Below are 21,218 nucleotides of genomic sequence, written 5' to 3'. Positions count from 1 at the left end.
CCGCGGTTCAATTTAAAAGTAAAGGCTTCTGGCATGCGCTATCAGCGAGGAATCACATATGCGCCCCACGTAGCGCGCTTCAAAAACGTCCTATATCATCACATCGCAACCGTGTATCGAAAATATCATCACGAGAGATATTTCCAGTGTACGCTGAGATGTCATGTAGGGTGTGTGAGGCGCGCTGTGTTAGGCGCAGATGTGAATTCCATCAGCGAGCGCACTACCTTTTTTTATGAATATATATAAACACATCTTATGATTGTCCTGTGCTGTCACGTGTCTCTATCTTCCCGGGAGTGACATTAGCATAACCTAATTAACTAATAACCAACAGGCGACACTCGACGGAGCCGTTCTACGAACACCGAATCACCGATTTAAAATTTCCCAATCATTTTCCAAATGCATTAGTTGTAGATCGGAAGAGAAGATTCTCAGAAGCTCCAGAAATCCTCTTTTCGTCTCTCCTCCCTCACTGCGTTTGTCCGTCTTCGCCATTAGAGCAAAGGGAAGCTGTGTAGGGACCCCCAAAATGACCACAACGGAAACAGAGTTCGATCTTAGAGTACGATTCCGAAAACCATAACAATGCTGTTAGAATTCGAACGCATTTTCTTTCTTTAGTCTTTTTATTGATGGCCTAAACTACTTGCAGGCTTCTACTCAATCTGGATTCGGGATTGGGTGAGTTTTGTTGGGTCTTTTGGATGCATTTCTAGGGTTTGGAATGTGGTTTTGCTAGGATATTAATTTGTATTGCAGGGAGTATACATTTGCTGATGCTGGGAACTTGGAGCATTGTACGAAGTATTTGAACCATACGCTGGTTACGTATGGATTTCCAGCGTCTTTGGATCTTTTTGCTAATGATCCGGTTAGGTCTTTTTTATCTATTTGTTAATTTTGAATCTATGCCTGCTTCTTTGCTGTGTTTCACTGATTGGTTTCTAGGTTTGATGTATAACAGGTTTCCATTGCACGAACCTGCAATTGCATATATTCTCTACTTCAGCAGAGACAGAGAGATATTGAGTTTAGGGAGTCTTCAAATGATCAGAGACAGAGGTGAAGGCATTTCATTCTTTCATGGTGTCTTGAATGTACATTTTCTGTTGTTTTGGTTTCTTTGTACGTTATGTTTGGAGCAGGATCTGGCGTTATTGGGTCACTGTTAATCGAGCTTGATTTCAAGTTTCTTTGGATCTGAAGTTTTTGACATGAAATATCTAACAAGAAGATGATACTTTTTAGCTTCTTCTGATTACTTGGTCTGTGAAGTAGGGTAACCATGGGTTCAATTTTCATTGGTAACCTTTACTCTTTTTTCCCTATGTCATAGATTGCTATCTGATATATCAAGATTAGAGGCTAAAGTTGAGAGGCTTGAGGCACAGTTAGCAGCCAAAGACCGTGAACTGGCGACACTAACTCGCAATGTCTGAAATAGTTAACTCTTATTATAACTAATTTGTTACTTTAGTGTTATTATTAATCATCACCTATAAGCTTGACCTCTTTTTCTTATTATGTTTTATATTATCAGGAAGCTAAGGCTGCTGCAGCCTTTAAAGCCCAAATTGAAAAGCTACAACAGGAGCGGGATGAGTTTCAAAAGATGGTCATTGGGAATCAGGTTTGGATGCTTTTGATTTAACTTTGGTTGAATTCTTGGTCCTAAGATACAAGCTTATGGTTGCTGATGAAACATTCATTTTGCTCCCTTAAATGCTTCAAAGCAAGTGCGGACTCAACAGATACATGAGATGAAGAAAAAAGAGAAGGAGTATATAAAGCTGCAGGTAGGATCACTTCACTTTTCTTGCACCTTCTATGGAAATCTCTTAGCGTGTCATGCTTTACACAATAGGATTATTGAATGCAAAAAATTTAGAAATTAGAAGGATAAATCTATGCCATTTTCTACTTTGCAGGAGAGGTTAAACCAAGTATTGATGGAGAAAAAGAAAGAATCTAGATCAGGAATGGAGATAATGAATTTACTTCAGGTATCCATAATTTAATTATTGGTGATAGTGGACATAAGTATATAGTTAGAAGTTAGAAATATTTGACTATATCCACATAACAGTATTAATGATATGTGTAAGCAGAAAGAAGGGAGGCAACGTGGGACATGGAATGGAAAGAAGGCTGACAATGATTTCTATAAAATGATTGTATGAAGGATGACTTACTTTCTTCTTTCTTTATTTTTAAGTTGATTAATATGTTATTACTGCTAATTTGCATTAACAACTGGCAGGTGGATGCTTATGAGGTAAAGAAGCAAGAATTAATGGCAGAAAATGCTGACTTGAAAGCATTGCTGCGTTCAATGCAGGTCATTACTTAAACCCATATTGATATTGTTGATCTCGTTCTTAGTCATTGTGAAGATGCACAGTTCTGTATTTGATCATTTATTTTTACTGATGAAGAGCTTCATTTTCTTCATTTTTTTTTCTATTTTTTGACAAGTGATATTACAGTCTTTTATGGTTCTTGATGAAGAAGCAGATAAATTTCCAATTTGATTATTCCGTAATTGCTGTATTCTTTTGTGATGCAATTTTTCTTCAAAATTTCTTTTTCGATCTAGGTATATGCAGAAGTTTTTAATTTTATTGTCCTTGGTGATGCTTAAGGTAATTTTAATTGATTGGAGGTTCATATGACAATCATATTAGTAAATAAAAACTCCTAGGTGAGAATACTGATATTAAAACCGGGAGCAGGACAGGGAGCTGGAGTTGCTTCGAAGGAGCTCTGCCTCCTTGAGAGAGGGGGGTGGGGAGAAGAATTGGAGGGAAATTTCTCTTGTATTCCTTCTTTTGTTTGAATGGCTACTTATAGCCTCCTACATCAATTTTCCATCAAGAATGACAACGTAGTAACTAACTATGCTGAATTGTCCTAGAATATACATTATTTAAGAGGTGGTTTGTAGAGAATATCTTTGTGGGTCAACACTCGAGTTGGATCCTGGGCCTGGGCTGAATCTGAAGTGCTCGGGCCCTGTTCCTCCACTGATCTCTGGGTTCTATTAACTCTCTCCCCCTTAAGATTGACCTTGCCCTCAGGGTCGATGGAGGGAAACTGGTTCTGGATAGCCAAATCCTCCCAAGTAGCATCTTCAATTGGAAGGTTGGTCCACTGTACTAGCACTTGCTTGATGGTACGATTGTCAGACTTCACTCACCTTTCTGCAGTGGTTTTATGGGGTTGGACAAGCAGCTCTCCATCATTAGTGAACTGAGGTAAAGTTGGACTAACAACAGTAGGGGGGAGAAATGCATAGCTTCAAGAGAGACACATGAAAGACTGTGTGCATAATGGAAGATGCAGGTAAATCCAGCTTGTAGGCTACTTGGCCAATCCTCTCCGGGATCTTGAATGGACTGCAGTATCTGGGTGATAATTTTTGCCAAGCCCAACGAGCTAAAGAGGATTGCTGGTAAGGGTGTAACTTAAGAAACACATGACTTCTGGATTGTATTCCACACCTTGATGCTTATTATCATATGACGACTTCATTCTTTGTTGGGCCTGTTGCAGGTGCCTTTTTAAGGGTTGAATCAATTCATCATGAGCTGATAGTTGCTGGTCTACTTCAGCAATAGTAGAGGACCCCTTCTTGTTAGGTAAGAGTGAAGGAGGATCCCATCCATAAACAGCCTTGAAGGGAGTGGTTCCTTTAGAGGCATGGAAATTGGAAAGTGGTGTTGAACCAGTATTCAGCCCAAGGCAGCCAATGTGTCCACTGTTTCAGATTCTCATCAATAAAATACCTTTGGTAGGTTTCCAGGCAACAATTTATCACCTCGGTCTGTCCATCCATTTGAGGATGAAATCTAGTAGCACAGTACAATAGAATTCCTTGGTGCTTGAAATAAGCTTCCCAGAATCTGCTTATGAAGAGTGGATCTTGATCTATGACTATGGTGTTAGGGATGCCATGCGACATTGCTACATTATCAATGAATGCCTTTACTACTATACTGGCAATATATGGGTGAGGTAATGCAACAAAATAAGCATACTTACTCAGTTGGTTCACCACCACAACCACAAAAGGCTGATTTTCTTGCTGATTTGGGAGGGCCTGTGACGAAACCCATTGTGATATCTTCCCAGATCTCATTTGGAATTGGTAGGGGCTGAAGTAGTTCGACTGCTGACTGGGTAATGTGTTTTTACTGTGACCGACCACTGGTATGTTCTGAGTATGCCTGAATGCCCACCAAGGACTGAATCATGAAATGACTGTAACGGGTTTTGATGATGGGCCGAATTTTAGGCCACCACCAACCGGCCCTTATAAAATAGAGTTGACCTGTCCACTGAATAGCCAGGCACACTGCTGGGATTCTGAGTCCACTAGGCTCGAATCTGGGCCAATTCCGAATCCTCCTAGGCTTTTGGTTTGATCTGATCTTGGAGGGAAATCTGCAACCGTGAGACCTCCATACTGCTTAGTTCTTTTGGCCTAGATAAAGCATTGACCAGACCTGGTTTGTGCTCAATCACAAAATCATAACCCAATAATTTAGCAGTCCATTTTTGTAGCTTTGGACTTCCAACTGCTCTAATAAGTGTTTTAGACTGCAGTGATCATTCCTCACCACAAAGAGCCACCTCAGAAGATGGACCCTCCATTTTTTGGATGGCCAAAGTAAGTAACTGCTATCAATTCCTCTTCATATGTAGACTTGAGCTGTGTTTGGGGGAGAGAGCACTTTACTAAAATATGCTACTTGTTGGCATTGCTGCATTAACACAACACCCACTCTTCTCCCTGATGCATCACTTTCAATAGTAAATTCCTTAGAAAAATCAGGCAGCACTATGGTGGACATAAGTTACTGCAATGTTGAGTGCTTCAAATGCCTTTTCAGCTTCTTCAATCCAATGGAAAGCCCCCTTTTTAAGTAGTTTGATAAGGGTTTTAACTATGAGGCCATAACCATTGATTTGTTGATGGTAATAACCGGTTAAGCCAAAAATCCTCTTATTCCTTTCAAAGAAGTGGGCCAGGCCCAATTCACCACACACTTGAGGTTTTTTGGATTAGTTTGTACCCTTCTACCTGAGATAATGTGGCCCAAGTATTTGACCTTAGTTTTCCAAAAGAACATTTGGAAAGTTTTGCTAACAATTGATGGTGTCTTAATATGTCCAAGGTACATTGTAGGTGCTCCAAATAGGTGAGCCAATTGGGGCTGTACACCAAGATGTGTCAAAGAATACCAATATATGACGACACAAAAAAGGCATGAAAACACCATTCATGAGGCTTTGAAAAGTGCCAGGAGCTTTTTTAGCTACTAAGATAGAATATGATAGGGAAGAAGGCAAAAGAAAAGGTAGAAGAGGGGAAGGCTATTATGTATGCTCTAAAGTGTGGGTTCATTGTTGTTGCAGATATGAAGATTTTAAGCTTGAATGTGCGGGGCTTAGGGAGTGCGGAGAAGAGACGACTAATTATAGATGCTCTTAGGAAGGAGAAATTGGATGTGGTGCTATTACAAGAGACGAACCTTCAAGAGATAGACAGGAGATGGATCAGGAGTATCTGGCAAGTTAGGGGCTTAAGCTGGGTTTTTGCACCTTCATGAGGAGCTTTTAGAGGTATTCTCACCATTTGGAGGAATGAAGAGTTGGAGGGCCAGGAAGAGCTACTAGGGTAGTTATCAGTATCAATCAAATTTAGAAGGTTGACTGATGGCATAAAGATAGGGCCCATTTTTGGGAAGAGTTGAGTGCTATTAGAAGCTTGTGGGAGGAACCATGGTGTTTGGGTGGTGATTTCAACATAATCCGGTTTTCAACAGAGACAAACAATCCAAGCCGGGGAATCACCACAAGTATGACGAAGTTTAATGAGTTTGTAGACTTATTCGAAGTTTCGAACAGAAAGAGATACCTTTGTTACATGTTGACTATACTTGGTCAAATTTTCAAAACTTTCCGATTTGTTCTAAACTAGACAAATTCCTTTTTTCAATGGATTAGGAAGTTTTGTGGGAGGATTTAATCTCATGAGCATTGGTGAGAGTGACTTCGGATCATTGCCCTATTTGTCTAGCTCAAGCAAATTCGATAAGGGCCCCCTCATTGTTTAAGTTTGAAAACATGTGGTTGGAGGACCTTACCTTTCTAGAAAAAGTCAAATGTTGGTGGTAGGAGGTAGGGAGTAGAGGCTTGAAGAAAGGGGTTAACTTCTTGAGGAAGCTTAAGGGTTTAAAGATAAGAAAGAAGCTCTTCCAACTATGAGTAGTGAGGGTGGAAAGGTGGAAGTTAAAATGTGAGTCAGAAGAAGTCCTTAAGAAGGAAGATATTTCTTGGAGGCAAAAATGTAGATGCAAATGGTTGTTGGAGGGGGATTTCAATACAATATATATATATATATATATATATATATATATATATATATATTCACTTTCTAGCCAATGGGAGAAGGAAAAATCAAATTGTTAGGCTAGAAGTGGATGGACGTGATATAACCAGGGAGGAGGAGATTATTAAGGTTTTTGTGGACCATTTTAAAAGTATATTCCATAGTCAAGGGGAGAGGAGCCATCTCCCCCCGGATGTTTAATGGATCAGAGTGCCTAAAGCCATGGCTGTAGCTTTAGAGGTGGAGTTTTCTCTAGAAGAAATCAGAGAGGCGGTTTTCTCAATGGAAAGGTCTAAAGCTCTTGGACCGATGGTTTCTCTTTGGCTTTTTATCAGGAGTGTTGGGATCTCACCGAAAGAGATTTGCTGGATGGTTTCAATGAGTTCTACATTGAAGGGGAAATTTCTTAAGGTATAAACTCAACTTCCATTGCCTTAATTCCCAGAAAGAAGGAAGCAAAAAATTCCAGACCAATAAGCCTAGTGGGAATCCTCTACAAGGTTATATTGCAAAGGTCTTAGCCGGAAGACTAAAAAAGGTATTACCTTTGGTCATCTCATAGCATCAAGGTGCCTTTGTTGAAGACATATTACCGACGGGTGTTGGTAGCAGAGGGAGGGGCTTGGTGTGCAAGTTCGACTTAGAGAATGCTTATGACTTTGTGGATTGGTCTTTTCTCTTGGAAATTATAGGGAGAATCGGGTTAGGGGAGTGGTGGAGGATGTGGATGAAGGGATGCCTTAGTTCAGTACAATACTAGATCATGATTAATGGTGTGGCTAGAGGTTACTTTCCGAGGAGTAAGACAAGGGGATCCCCTTTCCCCCTTCCTATTCAATTTAATTTGTGATGTCCTAAGTAGGATGATCATGGAGGTTGATAAGAGAAACCTATTTGGAGGATGGAGGATAGGAAGACTTGAGGTGACAAACACTCATTTGTAGTTTGCGGACATCATCATTTTATTCTGTGAGGGAGGTAACCAAAAGAGTATAAGAAATTCGCATGAGCTCATCGCCATAGTTTTCAAGGCACCAAGGCGAGGCTAGGCGATTGGGGGGCGCCTTGTCGCCTAGGCGATGGATTTTTTATGTTAAAAACATAGATCCTAGGGTGGTTCCCTGGGTACCATAACCATATTTCTTTAATAATTATTCATGATTTTCATAAGAGGAGTATAAATTTCAAATCAACATATTCATGAGAAGAAAAGGAAGAAGGAAGAAGGAAGAAGAAAATGTGCTGATTAGATAAAATTTTTAGTTCTTCCTTACTTATTGGTTCAGGTTTTTAAGTCGTTGAGGGTTCAATATAGCAATGTTTGTGTTGATTAAACCCTAATAAATAAGAAAATAATAAAAAGAAATTAGTATATAAACACACAAAATGATTATTTTAGTTTAATAATGTCTATTATAATCTCAAAAAAGAATGTATAAAAAAGTATTTTATAGTAGGAAGTAGAAAACTGCTAGGCGATTAGGCGAGCCTCAAAGGGTGCCTTGTCGCCTAGGCGCCCGCCTAGGCATCGCCTTGACAATTATGCTCATCACTTCCTTTGAATCACTTTCCAAGTTGAAGGTAGTTTGGGGAAAAAGTTCTATAGCAGGGATTAACTTGGAAGATGAAAGTTTGAGAGAGCTAGCTGAGATTCTGGGGAGTGGGGTCAAACAGACCTTCTTCACGGAGGTATTACAGGAATTCCTGTGGAGAGATGTCAGTGAAACCAAAACCTCTCAGCCAATGCTGGCTAACCGACCTTATTTGTCAAAGGAGAAAGATAATGAGGAGGCCAGAGCTAATCAAAGCCTCATGGAGTGGTGTAAGAAGTTCATAGTTTATTCCAACAGAAAGGGCTGCAACTGGAAACAAATAGCAGAGGATATTAGAAAAAGGATTTCCCTTGAAGGTTTGCTGAATCTAATACCGTTCCTGGAAGGCAAAGCTCTTTTGGAAGTGGGAAGCTTAATGGAGGAGATTTGTGCTTTCCCAGAAGGTTCCTTACAGGAGCTGGATACATTGAACTTTAGTGCGACGACCTTCATTCTGGAGGGAGTTAGACCAGAAGAAGTTCCTAGATTGGTGGATCTGGTCATCGATGAAGTTACCTACAAGATCTGGTTACCATTGTCGATGGAAGCTCAGTTGTGGAAGGGCTTGCCGAAGGAAGAAGAAATTGACATGTCAAAATTTAGGACAGGTGGTGATTTTGGAAAAGAAGACAAATGGTTTTCAAATTGTATGAAGGCAACTTAACTGTTCCCTCTGCTGAAAGGTGGAGTGCATGGTGCCATTTTAGTGGAGAGATCTGCGCCATCTAATTTTGATCTTAGGATTAAGTTTAAATCCTTTGCTGATGTGGTGGCAAGTGAGAAAGGTGAGGTAACCAAGGTATGTGAAAAGGCACTAAGAGTTGAACCAGTGGCTGAACTGAGGAGCTCAGGCAGTCCAATTCACTCTTTTAGGCCCTGTTTGGCATCACTCAGGAGAATCACTTCTGGCGATTCTTGCGATTCTTCAGAGTAGAATGTTGTTTGGGTTTGCCTGTTTTGGAGAATCGCTGCATTTTTTGATAGAATTTCTCACAAGGCACGATTCTTGGAAGCCATATTTTTTTCGCATCCAAGGATGTGAAATTCTCATCCTCATTCTCGCTATGTCTTTTCTAAATGAATGAACGTGCTTGTTTTGCATGTGAAAGTATGGGTGTTTAAGTAATGTACCACAAAACACAATATCCCTTCGTGAAAAAAGTCCCTAAACCGAGTATATTTGTCTTCATCTTTTTGCTCTCAAGTCTCAACAGCCATCTTCACTCCATTCTCAGGTTGCTCCTCAAGGATGTGAGGTCAAAAATCTAGATTTTTTTTTAACAAATCAAAACATTTCTGTTTGTTTTTTCCTGAAAATGGAGAGCTAGGAATCTATTTTGGGTGACGGAACTCTCAATGGCACAAACTCCTCCCACTGGTGGTCGATCTCTCTGGTAAGGTTCAATCTCTCACTTCGGCAGCATCAACTTCCATTTTGTCTTCTTATTTCATCTTATTATTTCAGTCTTGCCTTTCAAAAAGGACATTACCCTTCTTCTATTTCCAGATTTTTTTTTCATTTTCTTCGTTCTCTGTTTCAAGTGTTGCGATTTTCAGTTGCAAGGGTTGCAATCGATGGTCTTGTCTTTCTTCACCTATTTCTCAACCTGTTTGTCCGTTCTCTTACAGAACTTGATCTCCTAAATCTATTTAAAAGCTCTTGGGTGCTGCCGTTGGTGTGTTGGAGCTTGTGGAAGGAACACAATAGCCGATTAGTTGAAAACAGGAAATATCAGGTGGAATCCTTTATAGGAAAAGCAGATATAACCTTGCAGCCTGGCAATACGTTGTGGACATATTCAGCTGGTTGTCACCACCTGAAACTATTAATGCAATGTGGTTAGGCACTGGTGATAACCAGCTAATGTTGTTAGAACCATTGCTTTGAGAAAATTATGTGGTTGAATACTCAACACCAACAATGAAAATATGAAAATATAAGAGAAGTTATGTGGTTCAAAATTCTGGATTATGAATTCTATGTTATTACTGAAAATCCACTATTGCTCTGTTTGATAAAAGCTAAATGTATTTTTGGTTACTACTAAAAATATGATAAATATTATGTTGTTGAATACTTCTTATTACTGATTACTAAAAATATGATAACAGATATTCATAATTTTGTTCATTGTAGGTTGAATCCAGTTTGGGTTGATCAATGATTACTGAAAAATATGAGAAAGCATATTTATACTTTGTTCTTTGATTTGATAGAAGAAAGGAGAGGGAATGTTATTATAACTAAATGCTAAAGTATATCAAGAGTAGAGAGAGAAATCTAGTAAAATCAAGTAAAGTCAATTTATTATAGGGATGCTATCTTAACTTGTATTAAGGGAATTTTATCTTAATTAAATACAAAGACGAATGATGGGGGATGGTGTTTTCGGTCTGTTGTCGTTTTTTTGAAGATAAATGAAAAATATTTATTGAAATAAAAAGGAAGATACAAGTCTATTAACTTCCTCTTTGACACTTCAAAGGATCACCTCTGGTAACAGCGGCAAAGCAGGGTAGAAAATCTCACCCTTGTTCCTCAGGCAAGCTGAAGGGAGTAAACCTATCATCTGATTCTAATTTGGTGTGGATGATGATGTCGCTCCAGAATGCCACAACTTTTGATAAACCCAATCCAAAATTCCTTAGGTCTTCTCATGAAGATTCAGAGGAAGACAGTATAGGGAAGATTTACACAGGAGGGACTAGGGAGATTTTGAGGTTAACCAACCATCTAGCATTGGGAGTGTGAATAGTACCAAAGCCTATAATGTGTGTGGCTGCTCTTAGACTTGAACCCATGTTCTTACTCTTGTCAGCCTGAGTTTTTACCATACTAAGCAATGGGCCCTCCGAATAGTTATGATTGCAGATAATAAACCATTAATAGTAATGAAATTTTATGTGATGTAGTTAGGAGAAATTATAATTAACACATTTATTCCAATTCCCAAGAATTATTTGTTTTCGATTTTTTAAGTTTAGAACCTTCTATTAGATACATTGTATATTGTTATGATTCGGTTCTGCCTTAGAGTTCTGTCTGTCTGAGATCAGTTATGTAGAAAGAGAAAGGTGGAAGAAAGAGAGAAAGAGAGAAGGGAGAAATTCTGGTTCGAACTGGAAGACTCAACATAACATCTCCCAGTCGGCCAGGCAGTATTTATATTATTAAAATTAATTGAAAAGACATATGTGCCCTTATTTAAGTTAGGAGCACTGGTTCCAACACAACATTACAGATCAGCAACATTAATCTAGGTATAAAGACAGAAATACCCCTACGCTAACATATATAAATACACTTTTTTTTTTGGGTATTTTATATATGTTGATGAGATGACTAATGAAGTGATACTTTCGACTCCCAAATCTATTTTCTCTTCTTAAGTACCTTGTTTCTCTTCTTGTTCTTCTTTTTTATTTTTCTATCTGCCACATATCTAGATTGATAACTTGGTAACCAAACTGTTTTCAAATCATTGCTGATTGTTGCAACCATGATGTCCTGTTGATGTCACATTCTCACACCATCCCTACCATGATGTCCTGCTGATGTCACACTCTGGAGAAGAAAACCTGATTTATTGATTCAATTTCTAAGTTTTTGGTGCATGACTTAGACTCATTTGGATCAATTATGGGGAGTTTTATAGGTCTGCAAGATGTCTTGCTATTGGGAAGTGAGGGATATCATGGTATGCCATTATGTAGGAAGTGCCATTTGGAGGAGCTAGCTTGTGCTCAGTTGGAGGTAGGGATGAAGGAATAGCTGGAAAGAGAATTTGAAGAGGAAGAGGTTTGTAATGCTGTCAAAAAGATGAAGGGGGATAAGGCCCTGGGGCCTGATTGATTTAACATTGGTTTCTTCAAAATGTTCTGGAAGATCAATATAGACTTTATGGATATGATGAAGAAATTATGGGAGGAGAAAAAACTAGAAAAAGTTTCCAATGCAACCTTCATTTCTCTTATCCTGAAAGTGGATGGGGTTGTCAGAGTGATATTTCAGGCTGATTAGCCTAGTTAGTAGTCCTTATAAAATCATTGCCATGGTGTTGTCCAGAAGGCTGAAGATGGTGTTGAATTTGGTGGTGGGTGCGACACAAATGGCTTTTGTGCAAGGTAGGCAAATTTTGGATGGGTTTTGATTGCTAGCGAATGTGTGGATGCAAGAATTAGAAGTGGGGAGGCAGGGGTGATCTGCAAAATTGACTTAGAAGTGGGGCTTCTTAGAAGAAGTGATGTGAAGGATGGGCTTTGGGGAAGGATGGAGAAGCTGGATTTTTGCATGTATCTCCTCAGCTTCCTTTTCAGTGTTGGTGAATGGGGTTTCCACCAAGTTTTTCAGTGCATCACGAGGATTGAGGCAAGGGGATCCTATGATTTTTGTGCTTGTAATGGAGGTGTTGAGTAAGCTGATTGAGCATGGAAGTGAGGTGGGGTTGGTTGCTGGCTTAAAAATTGGGAGAGAAAGGCTGGCCAAATTTCATTTGTAATATGCAGATGAGACTTTGATCTTCTTGGGTGCTTCTGTAGAGCAGGTTTATAACCTTAGGGGTATTCTTAATTGCTTCCAACTGTTGTCTGGGCTTAAGATTAATCTAAGCAAAAGTATTATGATTGGAGTGGGAGAATATTCATCAAGTTGTTTTAGAGGAATGTACTGGAGCCTTGGGATGTTTAAATGGGGAATTTCCTTTCTCCTACTTGGGGCTTTCTATTGGGGCTAGGGCAGCTGCCCCTTCCACTTGGAAACCTGTTCTAGATAGAATTGATCAGAAATTGGCGGGTTGGAAGGGGAAATTTCTGTCTCTTGAGTGGAAACTAATTTTAATTAAGAGTGTTCTTTCAAATTTGCCAATTTATTATCTCTCCCTATTAAAGGCACCTTCTCCAGTGGTGGGAGAGATTGAAAGAGTGCAAAGGGATTTCCTTTGGAATTTTAGAGTGGATAAAAGGAAGCTTTATTTGGTTAAATGGGACTTGGTGTGTAGACCAAAAAAAAAAAACAAAAAGATAGGGGCTTGGGAGTCTCAATGTCCCTTGTTTTGCTAAGCCATCAGCTAGCCCATTTGCACTTCTTCAGACCCATTTAAATTCAGCCTCAACCTCCTTTGCTATCTTCTCCACTTCCCTAATCACATGTTTAAACATCCATGGGGTATGGCTGCTGTTTTGCTGCCCATGAAATTACTACTTTTGAATCCCCTTCCACTTCAACATGTCTATCTTAGCTGTTTGACTAGCTTTAACCCTTGTAGTAATGCCAATAGTTCAGCCTTCACTGAGTTTCCGGTGCCAACCGGTCCTGAGATCATAGCCAATATCCTCCTTTCAGAGTTTCTTAATACTCATCCTATTCTTGAGATGCCTGGATTTCCAAAGGAGCACCCATCAAAATTTAGCTTTACTTTATTGCCTTTTGGTGGTTTCCACTCCAGCCTTACTTTATCTCTCACTCTCGATGATTGTGCTACTTCGGACCATGTTCTTATAATGTCTGTGACTGAGAAGACTTGAAAGCTATCCAAGGGTTTTACCCAATGGGCTACTTTCACCTTGATACTATCAATCACTTCCTCTATTGTTCTACTTTTTTCCAAGAAGATTTTGTTGTTCCTCTCTTCCCATATTACCCGGCAAATTGCTGTCTTTGTTGCTTTCCACATTACCATCCCCCTTTTCTTTCGCTGTCTCAAGAATTCATGGTTGAAGAGTCTTGCCACATCTTGAGGGGGAACCACCTGCAGCCAAAGAGAGTACAAAAGAATTCCCAAATTCGGTGCACAAAAGAACAAGATATCATTAAATGAGAAAAGATCTTACCACTTTTCTTACACAATTGTTTTGATCATAATTCACAAAAAAAAAAGAACTTAAGTAGAATTAGGGTTTTTCTATTCAGGGTGTATAAGCATGCACTATGTCTGCTAAAACCCCTTAATTATATTGCTTAGAGGAAATACCCCTTGATTTTGATTTTATGTGAAAGAGCTACTTTGTAAGGGTGAAACTCAATAACAGGTATAAGCAGTCCCATCAGCTTGGATTCTTAGTGGTTATACCCATGAGCGGGCCCCACAATTGGTAGAGCAGTGAGTCCCATTAATTGGTAAAAAAAATGAGACCCACTATACTGATTTGGTAGTGGGCATGACCCACTTTAATATTTTAATAGTGGATGTGGCCCAATTTGATATTTTACATTTAATTATTTTAACGGTGGGCCCCATTGATAGGTGAGACCCACTTGGTTGATTTGATAGTGGGTGTGACTAGGCCTGTTCATGGGTCGGGCTCGGGCCGGGCTCAGGCCGGGCTTTCACTCTATATTAACAGAATTTTCTAAGGCCCGAGCTTAAGCCCGGCCCGACCATCGGGCCTACAACTTGGGCTCGAGCCCGACCCTCATAAAAGCCCGAAGCCCGGGCCCGGGCCCGGGCCCAAGCCCGAAATTTAGCCCATACTGTTAGTGGCTGAAGAGAGAGAGAGAGAGATTATAAAGAAAAGAATAAAAAATGTATATATTAAATTATAAATATATATTTTAATAAATATTATATTATTTATATATTTTATATAATATATAAAATACATATTATATATTTTATATAATATATAATGTTGAGTCGGGCTGGGCTGGGCTTTTTTGACAAATCCCGAGCCCGGCCCGAAACACAGTCGGGCTTACTGTGTTAGGCCCAAGGTCAGGCCCACGGGCCTAATTACATGACCAAGCCCGACCGGGGTGCGGGCCGGGCCATCGGGCTACCCGACCCATGAACAGGTCTAGGTGTGACCAAATTTAACATTTTATATTGAATATTTTAACAGTGGGCCCCATTGATAGGTGGGACCTACTAGGTTGATTTGTTAGTGGGCATGACACTTTAATATTTTAAACTTAAATATTTTGACAGTGGCCCTGCTGACAGGTGGGACCCACTAGTTTGATTTGATAGTGGGCATGGCTCACTTTAGGTAGTGTTTGAGAACACTTAAAAAGAAGTACTTCTTTTAAGAGTTGGGACCACACATTAAGTGGTTTTGTGTGTTTGGTAAAAAAGTGGGGAAGAAGTACTTGTTTCTTCAAAGAAGTACTTCTTTAAAAAAGTGACTTCAAGTTGGCTTTTTTTAAGTACTTCTTGAAGAAGTAATTCTCCAAATAAATGGGATGAACCAGTCCCTAATAATTTTTTGTAATGCCTAAAATACCCCCATGAGGGTTATACCTCCTCCTCCATTCATTCGAACTCCTTCAGTCCCTTCCATTTCCTCTACTTCTCCCAGTCCCAGCCATAACCCAGAAAATCATTCCATCAGCCACTCACATACACCGGTGTTTGTAAACGTGGTCCACCGGCGACGGGAAGAATTCCGACGGTAAAGATAGAAAAGTTCTCTCCAGTCTCCTCAATGACTCTTATTTCTTCTTCTTCCTCTTCTTCCCGTCTTCATTCTTCTTCATTCTTCTTCATTCTTCTTCATTCTTCTTCCGTCTTCTTCTTCATCCGAGAACCATTACTCACATCGGTGGTCATCAGTTGTTAGAACAAAGCTAATCTCCCCAAGCCCTAATCCCTGTTTCAATAGATTAAACATCCCTATTACCTTATCCTTTTAAAAAACCCTATTTTTTGTTAGAATGGAATTTCTCGCAGTAGATTAAACTCTCCATAATACAAAGCCTTTAACGCAAAATCGCCACTCAATTCTGACCAGCTCTTCGTATCTATGTGGTTTCCAATGTTAGACTGCACATGACAGACGTTCCTATACTTTGATTGGGGTCGATCCAGCCTTGTGCGGTCACCATGTTCTTTTGTGCAGTCATGGCTTTTCGAGCAATCACTTTGCAGTTTTTCGAGCAATAAGTTTGCAGTTTTGGAACACCACGGCTGCATTACCAAAGGCGAAATCAACAGCACCAGTGATGTAACGGTCTCTGTAGAATTGGTGGAGGGAATGTGTATAGAGGGTGTCCTGGTTTGCATCGATGTAGCAACGATTATCATGTGGTTCTAATCATACAACGGAAACAATGGTGAAGTAGAGGAAGAATTTGAAGAGGAAATCAAAGACAAAGTTTGAAGAGTATATTGAAATGGAGATGAAGAAAGGCGTTGTGTTTGCTGAGGAAGATTTGGAATTGGAAAGGAAACTTGCGAAGAAGCTCAAGGGGAAAGGTGGAAGATTGCGGGGAACCGATGATGGGATCAATGAGTTATTTGATAGAATTCCATCTGTTCTTGATTCATTAGTGGATGAAGAAATTCTGGATGCTGAAGAAGATCTTGTAAAGAGCTCTAATCACAATTCTACTAGTAAGAAACATACGAAGCAGAAACAGTTGTTGGATGCATCTGAACAAGAACCAGAAGATGAAGTTGTGAAGTGAGGGCTAAAGTTGTCATTTGTGTCAATATAAGCACTTATGGGGAAAGTAGCTTACCAAACATACCCACCCCAATAAGTGCTTAAAAACATAAAAAGTGATTTCAAAAGTGGGTTACCAAACAGTCTTAAGTGGTTGTTAAAATAAGTACTTCTAAGAAACAAATACTTCTTTTAACAAGTACTTAATCATCAAACAGGGCCTTGATGTTTTGAACTTAAATATTTTGACAGTGGGACCCACTAGTTTGATTTGATAGTGGGCATGGCCCACTTTAATGTTTTAAACTTAAATATTTTGACAGTGGGCCCTGCTGACAGGTGGGACCCACTAGGTTGATTTGTTAGTGGGCATGGCCCACTTTAAGATTTTAAACTTAAATATTTTGACAGTGGGCCTCGTTGATAGGTGGGACCCACTATGTTGATTTGTTAGTGTGCGTGGCCCACTTTAAGATTTTAAACTTAAATATTTTTACAGTGGGCACTGCTGACAGGTGGGACCCACTAGTTTGATTTGATAGTGGGCATGGCCCACTTAATTGTTTTGAATTTAAATATTTTGATAGTGGGCCCCGCTGATGGGTGGGACCCACTAGTTTGATTTGATAGTGGGCATGGCCCACTTTAATGTTTTGAACTTAAATATTTTGACAGTGGGCCCTGTTGATAGGTGGGACCCACTAGTTTGATTTGATAGTGGGAATTTAGATTATATTTTATTTATCTATTTAGATATATTTTTTTATAACTGAGGTGGATAGGATTCACCGATTGAATCTTAACTAATTCAGGGGGTAATGTAATTTATCTTCTTAAAGTGGATAAGATCCACATCGTATGACAGTGGGTCCCTCTGTAACAGTTGGCAGCAAACTGAAACAGTGGGTCCTAGGGGTCTGTCATTTACAAATGGCAATATTGGCTGCAACAAACAGCAAACCAGTACATCTGTCCTCTTTCTCAGGTCTGCAACATTAACACGTGTGGTGTCCCCTTTTTAAGTGGATAAGATCCACTGACAGTGGGACCCAGAAGCCTGCCATTTACAAGTGGCAACATAGACTGCCACAGTAATACATGTGTCCCCCTTTTCAAGTCTGCAACAGTGTTGCAACAGGTGGCCAAGTGCTGTTACAGGTCAGCACACCTGTCCCATTTTAGGTGTATTGACAGCACTGGGTTAGCCTACTGAAATTCTTTGGGGTGGATAGAATCCACCGACATATCAGAGGCTCCCCAGTATTATCATTATTTTTTGTTTTCATTGAGGTGGATGGGATTCCACTAGATATGCATATATGTAATTTGAAATAAGATTTTGAGTTCTAACAGAACTCTAGAGAGAGAGAGAGAGAGAAGATAAGGATTGAAATAGATAATATTTTAAAGAGATGGATGGAAAGGATAAGATTTATACCTGTGTAAGCCTATCCTTACACCTCAATCAGCCAAACTACAAATTCCCTCCTCTATTTCTTCTCTCTTTTTCTCTTTCTTTCTTATCTCTTTCTCTTCTCCCTTCTCTCTATCTGCTGCCCAATTTTCTTCTCCTCTCCCCCTTATATAGAGGAGACAGTTATGGGGTAGGGAGGTTAGATCAGCCTCCCCACTCTTCATACGTGGGGTGGTTGCTTAACTCCCTCCATAACCAGAACAAATTTTAATTTATGTGGAATGGGCCAGCTGTCAAATCTGGCCCCTCAAGCCTTATATTTTATTTATTTATTTATTTTACAACATATATTTTTAACCCTAAACAACAATGAACACACATGAGGAGAAAGGCAAACATATGGCCTTCTTTTCTGTAGCATATCACAAGTGTTTACCTTACCAAGGAATATTTCCCAGCAGAAGGCTTGGATCTTCGGGGGAATAGGCTTGCACCAAATTTCTTTCATAAGGAAAACCCCACCTAGAAGGTTGGGGGAAAAGCAAGTTCTTTGAAGAAAGAGGAGCAAGAAAAAAGGCCAGATGGAGAGCCTACCCAAATTCTAGAGTCTTCCAAACGAAGGGTCCAAGTGGATTTGCCTTAAGAGGTCCAACAATTGGATTAAAGACACACTCATTTTCCCTTAGTCCCCTTCTAAAGCCCAAATTCCAGTTCACACCATTTGGATACAGTGATCCCAACATGGATATAGCTTCCCCCTTGAGGTTAGATAGCGCAAAGAGATCAGGAAATTTGTCTTTTAGTGGGGTTTCCTCTACCCTTGGATCTTTCCAGAACAAAATTTTATTACCTTGTCCCACATCAAACCGGATGGAATTGAGGAAAGTAGGGTAGATTTCATTAATTGCTTTCCAAGGAGAAGCTGAAGAACTGTGAGGGGAAACTTTTGCATCCCAGCCATTTCCAATCACCCCATGAATGCTCTCAATCACTTTGTGCCATAATCTGTCGCCCTCAAAGGGAAACCAAGCTTCAAGCTTCAAGAATTGGAAATTGGTCTTTCATCTGCTGAGATCAAATGGTGGAAAGAATTTAAAGATTGGAGATTTATTGTCAAATCCATGTATAATGCTTTAACGAGGTCCCGGGTGGAGGTTGATGCAATTAGAGGAGTTTGTAGGAGACCTGTCCCCCCAAGAACCGAAGCATTTGTATGGCTGATTTCTAGAGGCTGCATTTTTTACGCAGGACATATCAAAGAAACGAGGCTATCAATTCCCAAACAGATATATGCCATGTTTTGCCGAAGAGGAGAATGTTATGCACTTGATGGTTCATTGCTTCTTTGTGAAAAGGATCTGGTCCTTCTTTAAGCTCTTTAAGGCGACTGGATGGGCATCAGTGGACTCTGCTGGAATCTTTGGTGATTGGCCAAGAGTTGTTGGAACTTGGAAGTACTAAAGCAAAAATTCTCTGGAGCTGCATTCCATTTGCTGTCTGCTGGGAGGTTTGGAGGGAGAGAAACAAGAGGATTTTTGAAGGGAGAACGAAAATATTGGAAGAAGTTGGGGCGGTAATCTCTTCTTTTTCTGTTGGCTGGATGTTGGTACTCCCAGGATTTGAGGGTCTAAAGAAAGAAGATTTGCATTCTGACTTTTAGATGTATATTTTATTTTCAGCAATACAATTTTCTTTTTTGTTTATCTTCGAAAAAAAAAAAATCTTGGAGTCATTTGTGAGTTAGAGAGAACCCAAATATTTGCCTAATGCCATGCCTTGTTGCCTCCATCCTGCCACATATAACTTAGAACTACATGTACCTCTCCATAGTAAAAGAGATGTAGGATAGGATTATTGAGACATTCACAAGTCTAACAGTCTAAGGCACGGGCTTACCAACTATAAAAAGACGTATATAGTATTCGGCAATTCCTTGCTGTAATCTTATCAGCTGTTGGCATTCTCACTTCCTTCTCAAAGGGTAAAAATGCTTCCTATTGTTGTTTTGCAGTGAGCTTCTTCTCATAACTCATTGTTTCGTGCTTTCACTACATGGCTCATTTTGCATTGCATTGCTTCATCATTCTTAGTGGTGCTTTTAAACTGTGGTTTTTTTAGTTTGCATGACTACTGAAGGTGGGTTTTGGGAACTATTGTTTTCTAGATGGATATGCGTGATTTCTTAAATGCTCCAAATGGGTTGACCAAGCAAACATTAGCTGTCAGCGAAAAACCTGATGCAGATCCTCCACAGTCCCCATTGGGTGGGAGGACGGTATGGCCGACATCCATTCTTGAACGATGCAAAAGGGTTTCTCTTTTGTGAAATAGATTTTTTTTATAACTTCTTTGGGGGATTAGATTCAATTATTGAATATTTCTTTATTTGTAGGATGTCTTTGATCTGCCTTTTCATATGGCTAGAGATCAAATAGAAGAGAGCTTGCGGACTAAAATGGCTTCTATAAAGGTGAAATGATTTTTTATTTTTACAGATTTCTTCTTTATTGTTTATATTTTCATGGAAACAAGTGGTTGCATCAATTGATGACACATAATGCTTTATTTAGAAAATCTAATTTCTTGTTCTCAATTGAAAAGGAACGCATGGTTCAACTACAAGATGCACAGAAAGGAGCAGAGGTTACTTCTGAAGCAACTGAACGGGAACTTGAACTTGAGGCTCAACTTGTTGAAGCAAGGAGTATCATCCAGGAGCAGGTAGGGTCCCCTTTCAGTCACATGATTGAGCGATAACCACAAGACATGATTTTAGTAAGAAAACAACATTACTAACATTTGTTTTATGCTTCTATATTCTATTTTAGTTCTTTTAAAAATTGGGTTTTGAGTGAAATTGGTTTATTTCATTTCTTTCTTTTTTGGTAATCATTCAATATAATTTTATTTGTTTCATTTCTTTATAGCTTCAAAATTAATATTTTTTTGTGCACTTAACCATCATGTGGGCCCTGGTTTAAATCATTCTTCCAACATTTCAGTTCTATATTCTCTTAATTATTTTGTTCTTCTATGTTCTGTCAAACCTCTATTTTTTTTTTTTTTTGCTATGATTAAACTATTGCCAAAATAGTTAAATTGAGGGCCTAGTGATCTATTTCCAGCTTGAAAGAAAAATCTATTATAGCATAGGGGATATAAATATACTTGTTTTGTGAGAACCATGCATCTTCTAATACAATGCTTTGAGAAGATGGTCATTTTGAAAATAATTCTAAATAGTAGGAGGGAATCCTAAATTGTGTGTCTAGGGCCAATGGGTGTCTAGGGCCACCACTAGGAGGGAATCCTAAATTGTGTAACTTCTGGGGTTCCATCATGGACAGAATATCTATAAAGCTTGCAACTTGGAAGTTGTCCTATTTCTTGTTGGGAGGAAGAATACCCTATGGAATTTACTGTGTCAAATTTT

General features: G+C 39.4%; 1 protein-coding gene across 2 annotated transcripts in view; it reads left to right on the top strand.

Moving 5' to 3' along the window:
• The first annotated feature begins 269 nt into the window (after window positions 1–269).
• Window positions 270–21,218, top strand: part of LOC104603166 (uncharacterized) — a 47,113-nt gene continuing 26,164 nt past the window's right edge. The window contains exons 1-13 of one of the 2 annotated variants that reach the window (XM_010267126.3): window positions 270–568; window positions 659–687; window positions 766–877; window positions 971–1,068; window positions 1,343–1,439; window positions 1,547–1,636; window positions 1,740–1,802; window positions 1,935–2,009; window positions 2,115–2,180; window positions 2,267–2,344; window positions 19,950–20,060; window positions 20,178–20,255; window positions 20,387–20,506. In XM_010267126.3, coding sequence (XP_010265428.1) covers window positions 536–568; window positions 659–687; window positions 766–877; window positions 971–1,068; window positions 1,343–1,439; window positions 1,547–1,636; window positions 1,740–1,802; window positions 1,935–2,009; window positions 2,115–2,180; window positions 2,267–2,344; window positions 19,950–20,060; window positions 20,178–20,255; window positions 20,387–20,506 — 1,050 coding nt within the window. In that variant the 5' untranslated portion in view covers window positions 270–535. The remainder of the gene's footprint in view (window positions 569–658; window positions 688–765; window positions 878–970; window positions 1,069–1,342; window positions 1,440–1,546; window positions 1,637–1,739; window positions 1,803–1,934; window positions 2,010–2,114; window positions 2,181–2,266; window positions 2,345–19,949; window positions 20,061–20,177; window positions 20,256–20,386; window positions 20,507–21,218) is intronic. The other variant, XM_088892553.1, reaches the window with a different exon arrangement.

The sequence above is a fragment of the Nelumbo nucifera genome, chromosome 8 (genome assembly GCF_055504915.1).
Source record: "Nelumbo nucifera cultivar China Antique chromosome 8, China Antique-T2T, whole genome shotgun sequence".
NCBI lineage: Eukaryota > Viridiplantae > Streptophyta > Magnoliopsida > Proteales > Nelumbonaceae > Nelumbo > Nelumbo nucifera.
This window is presented reverse-complemented; position numbering and strand designations above follow the sequence as displayed.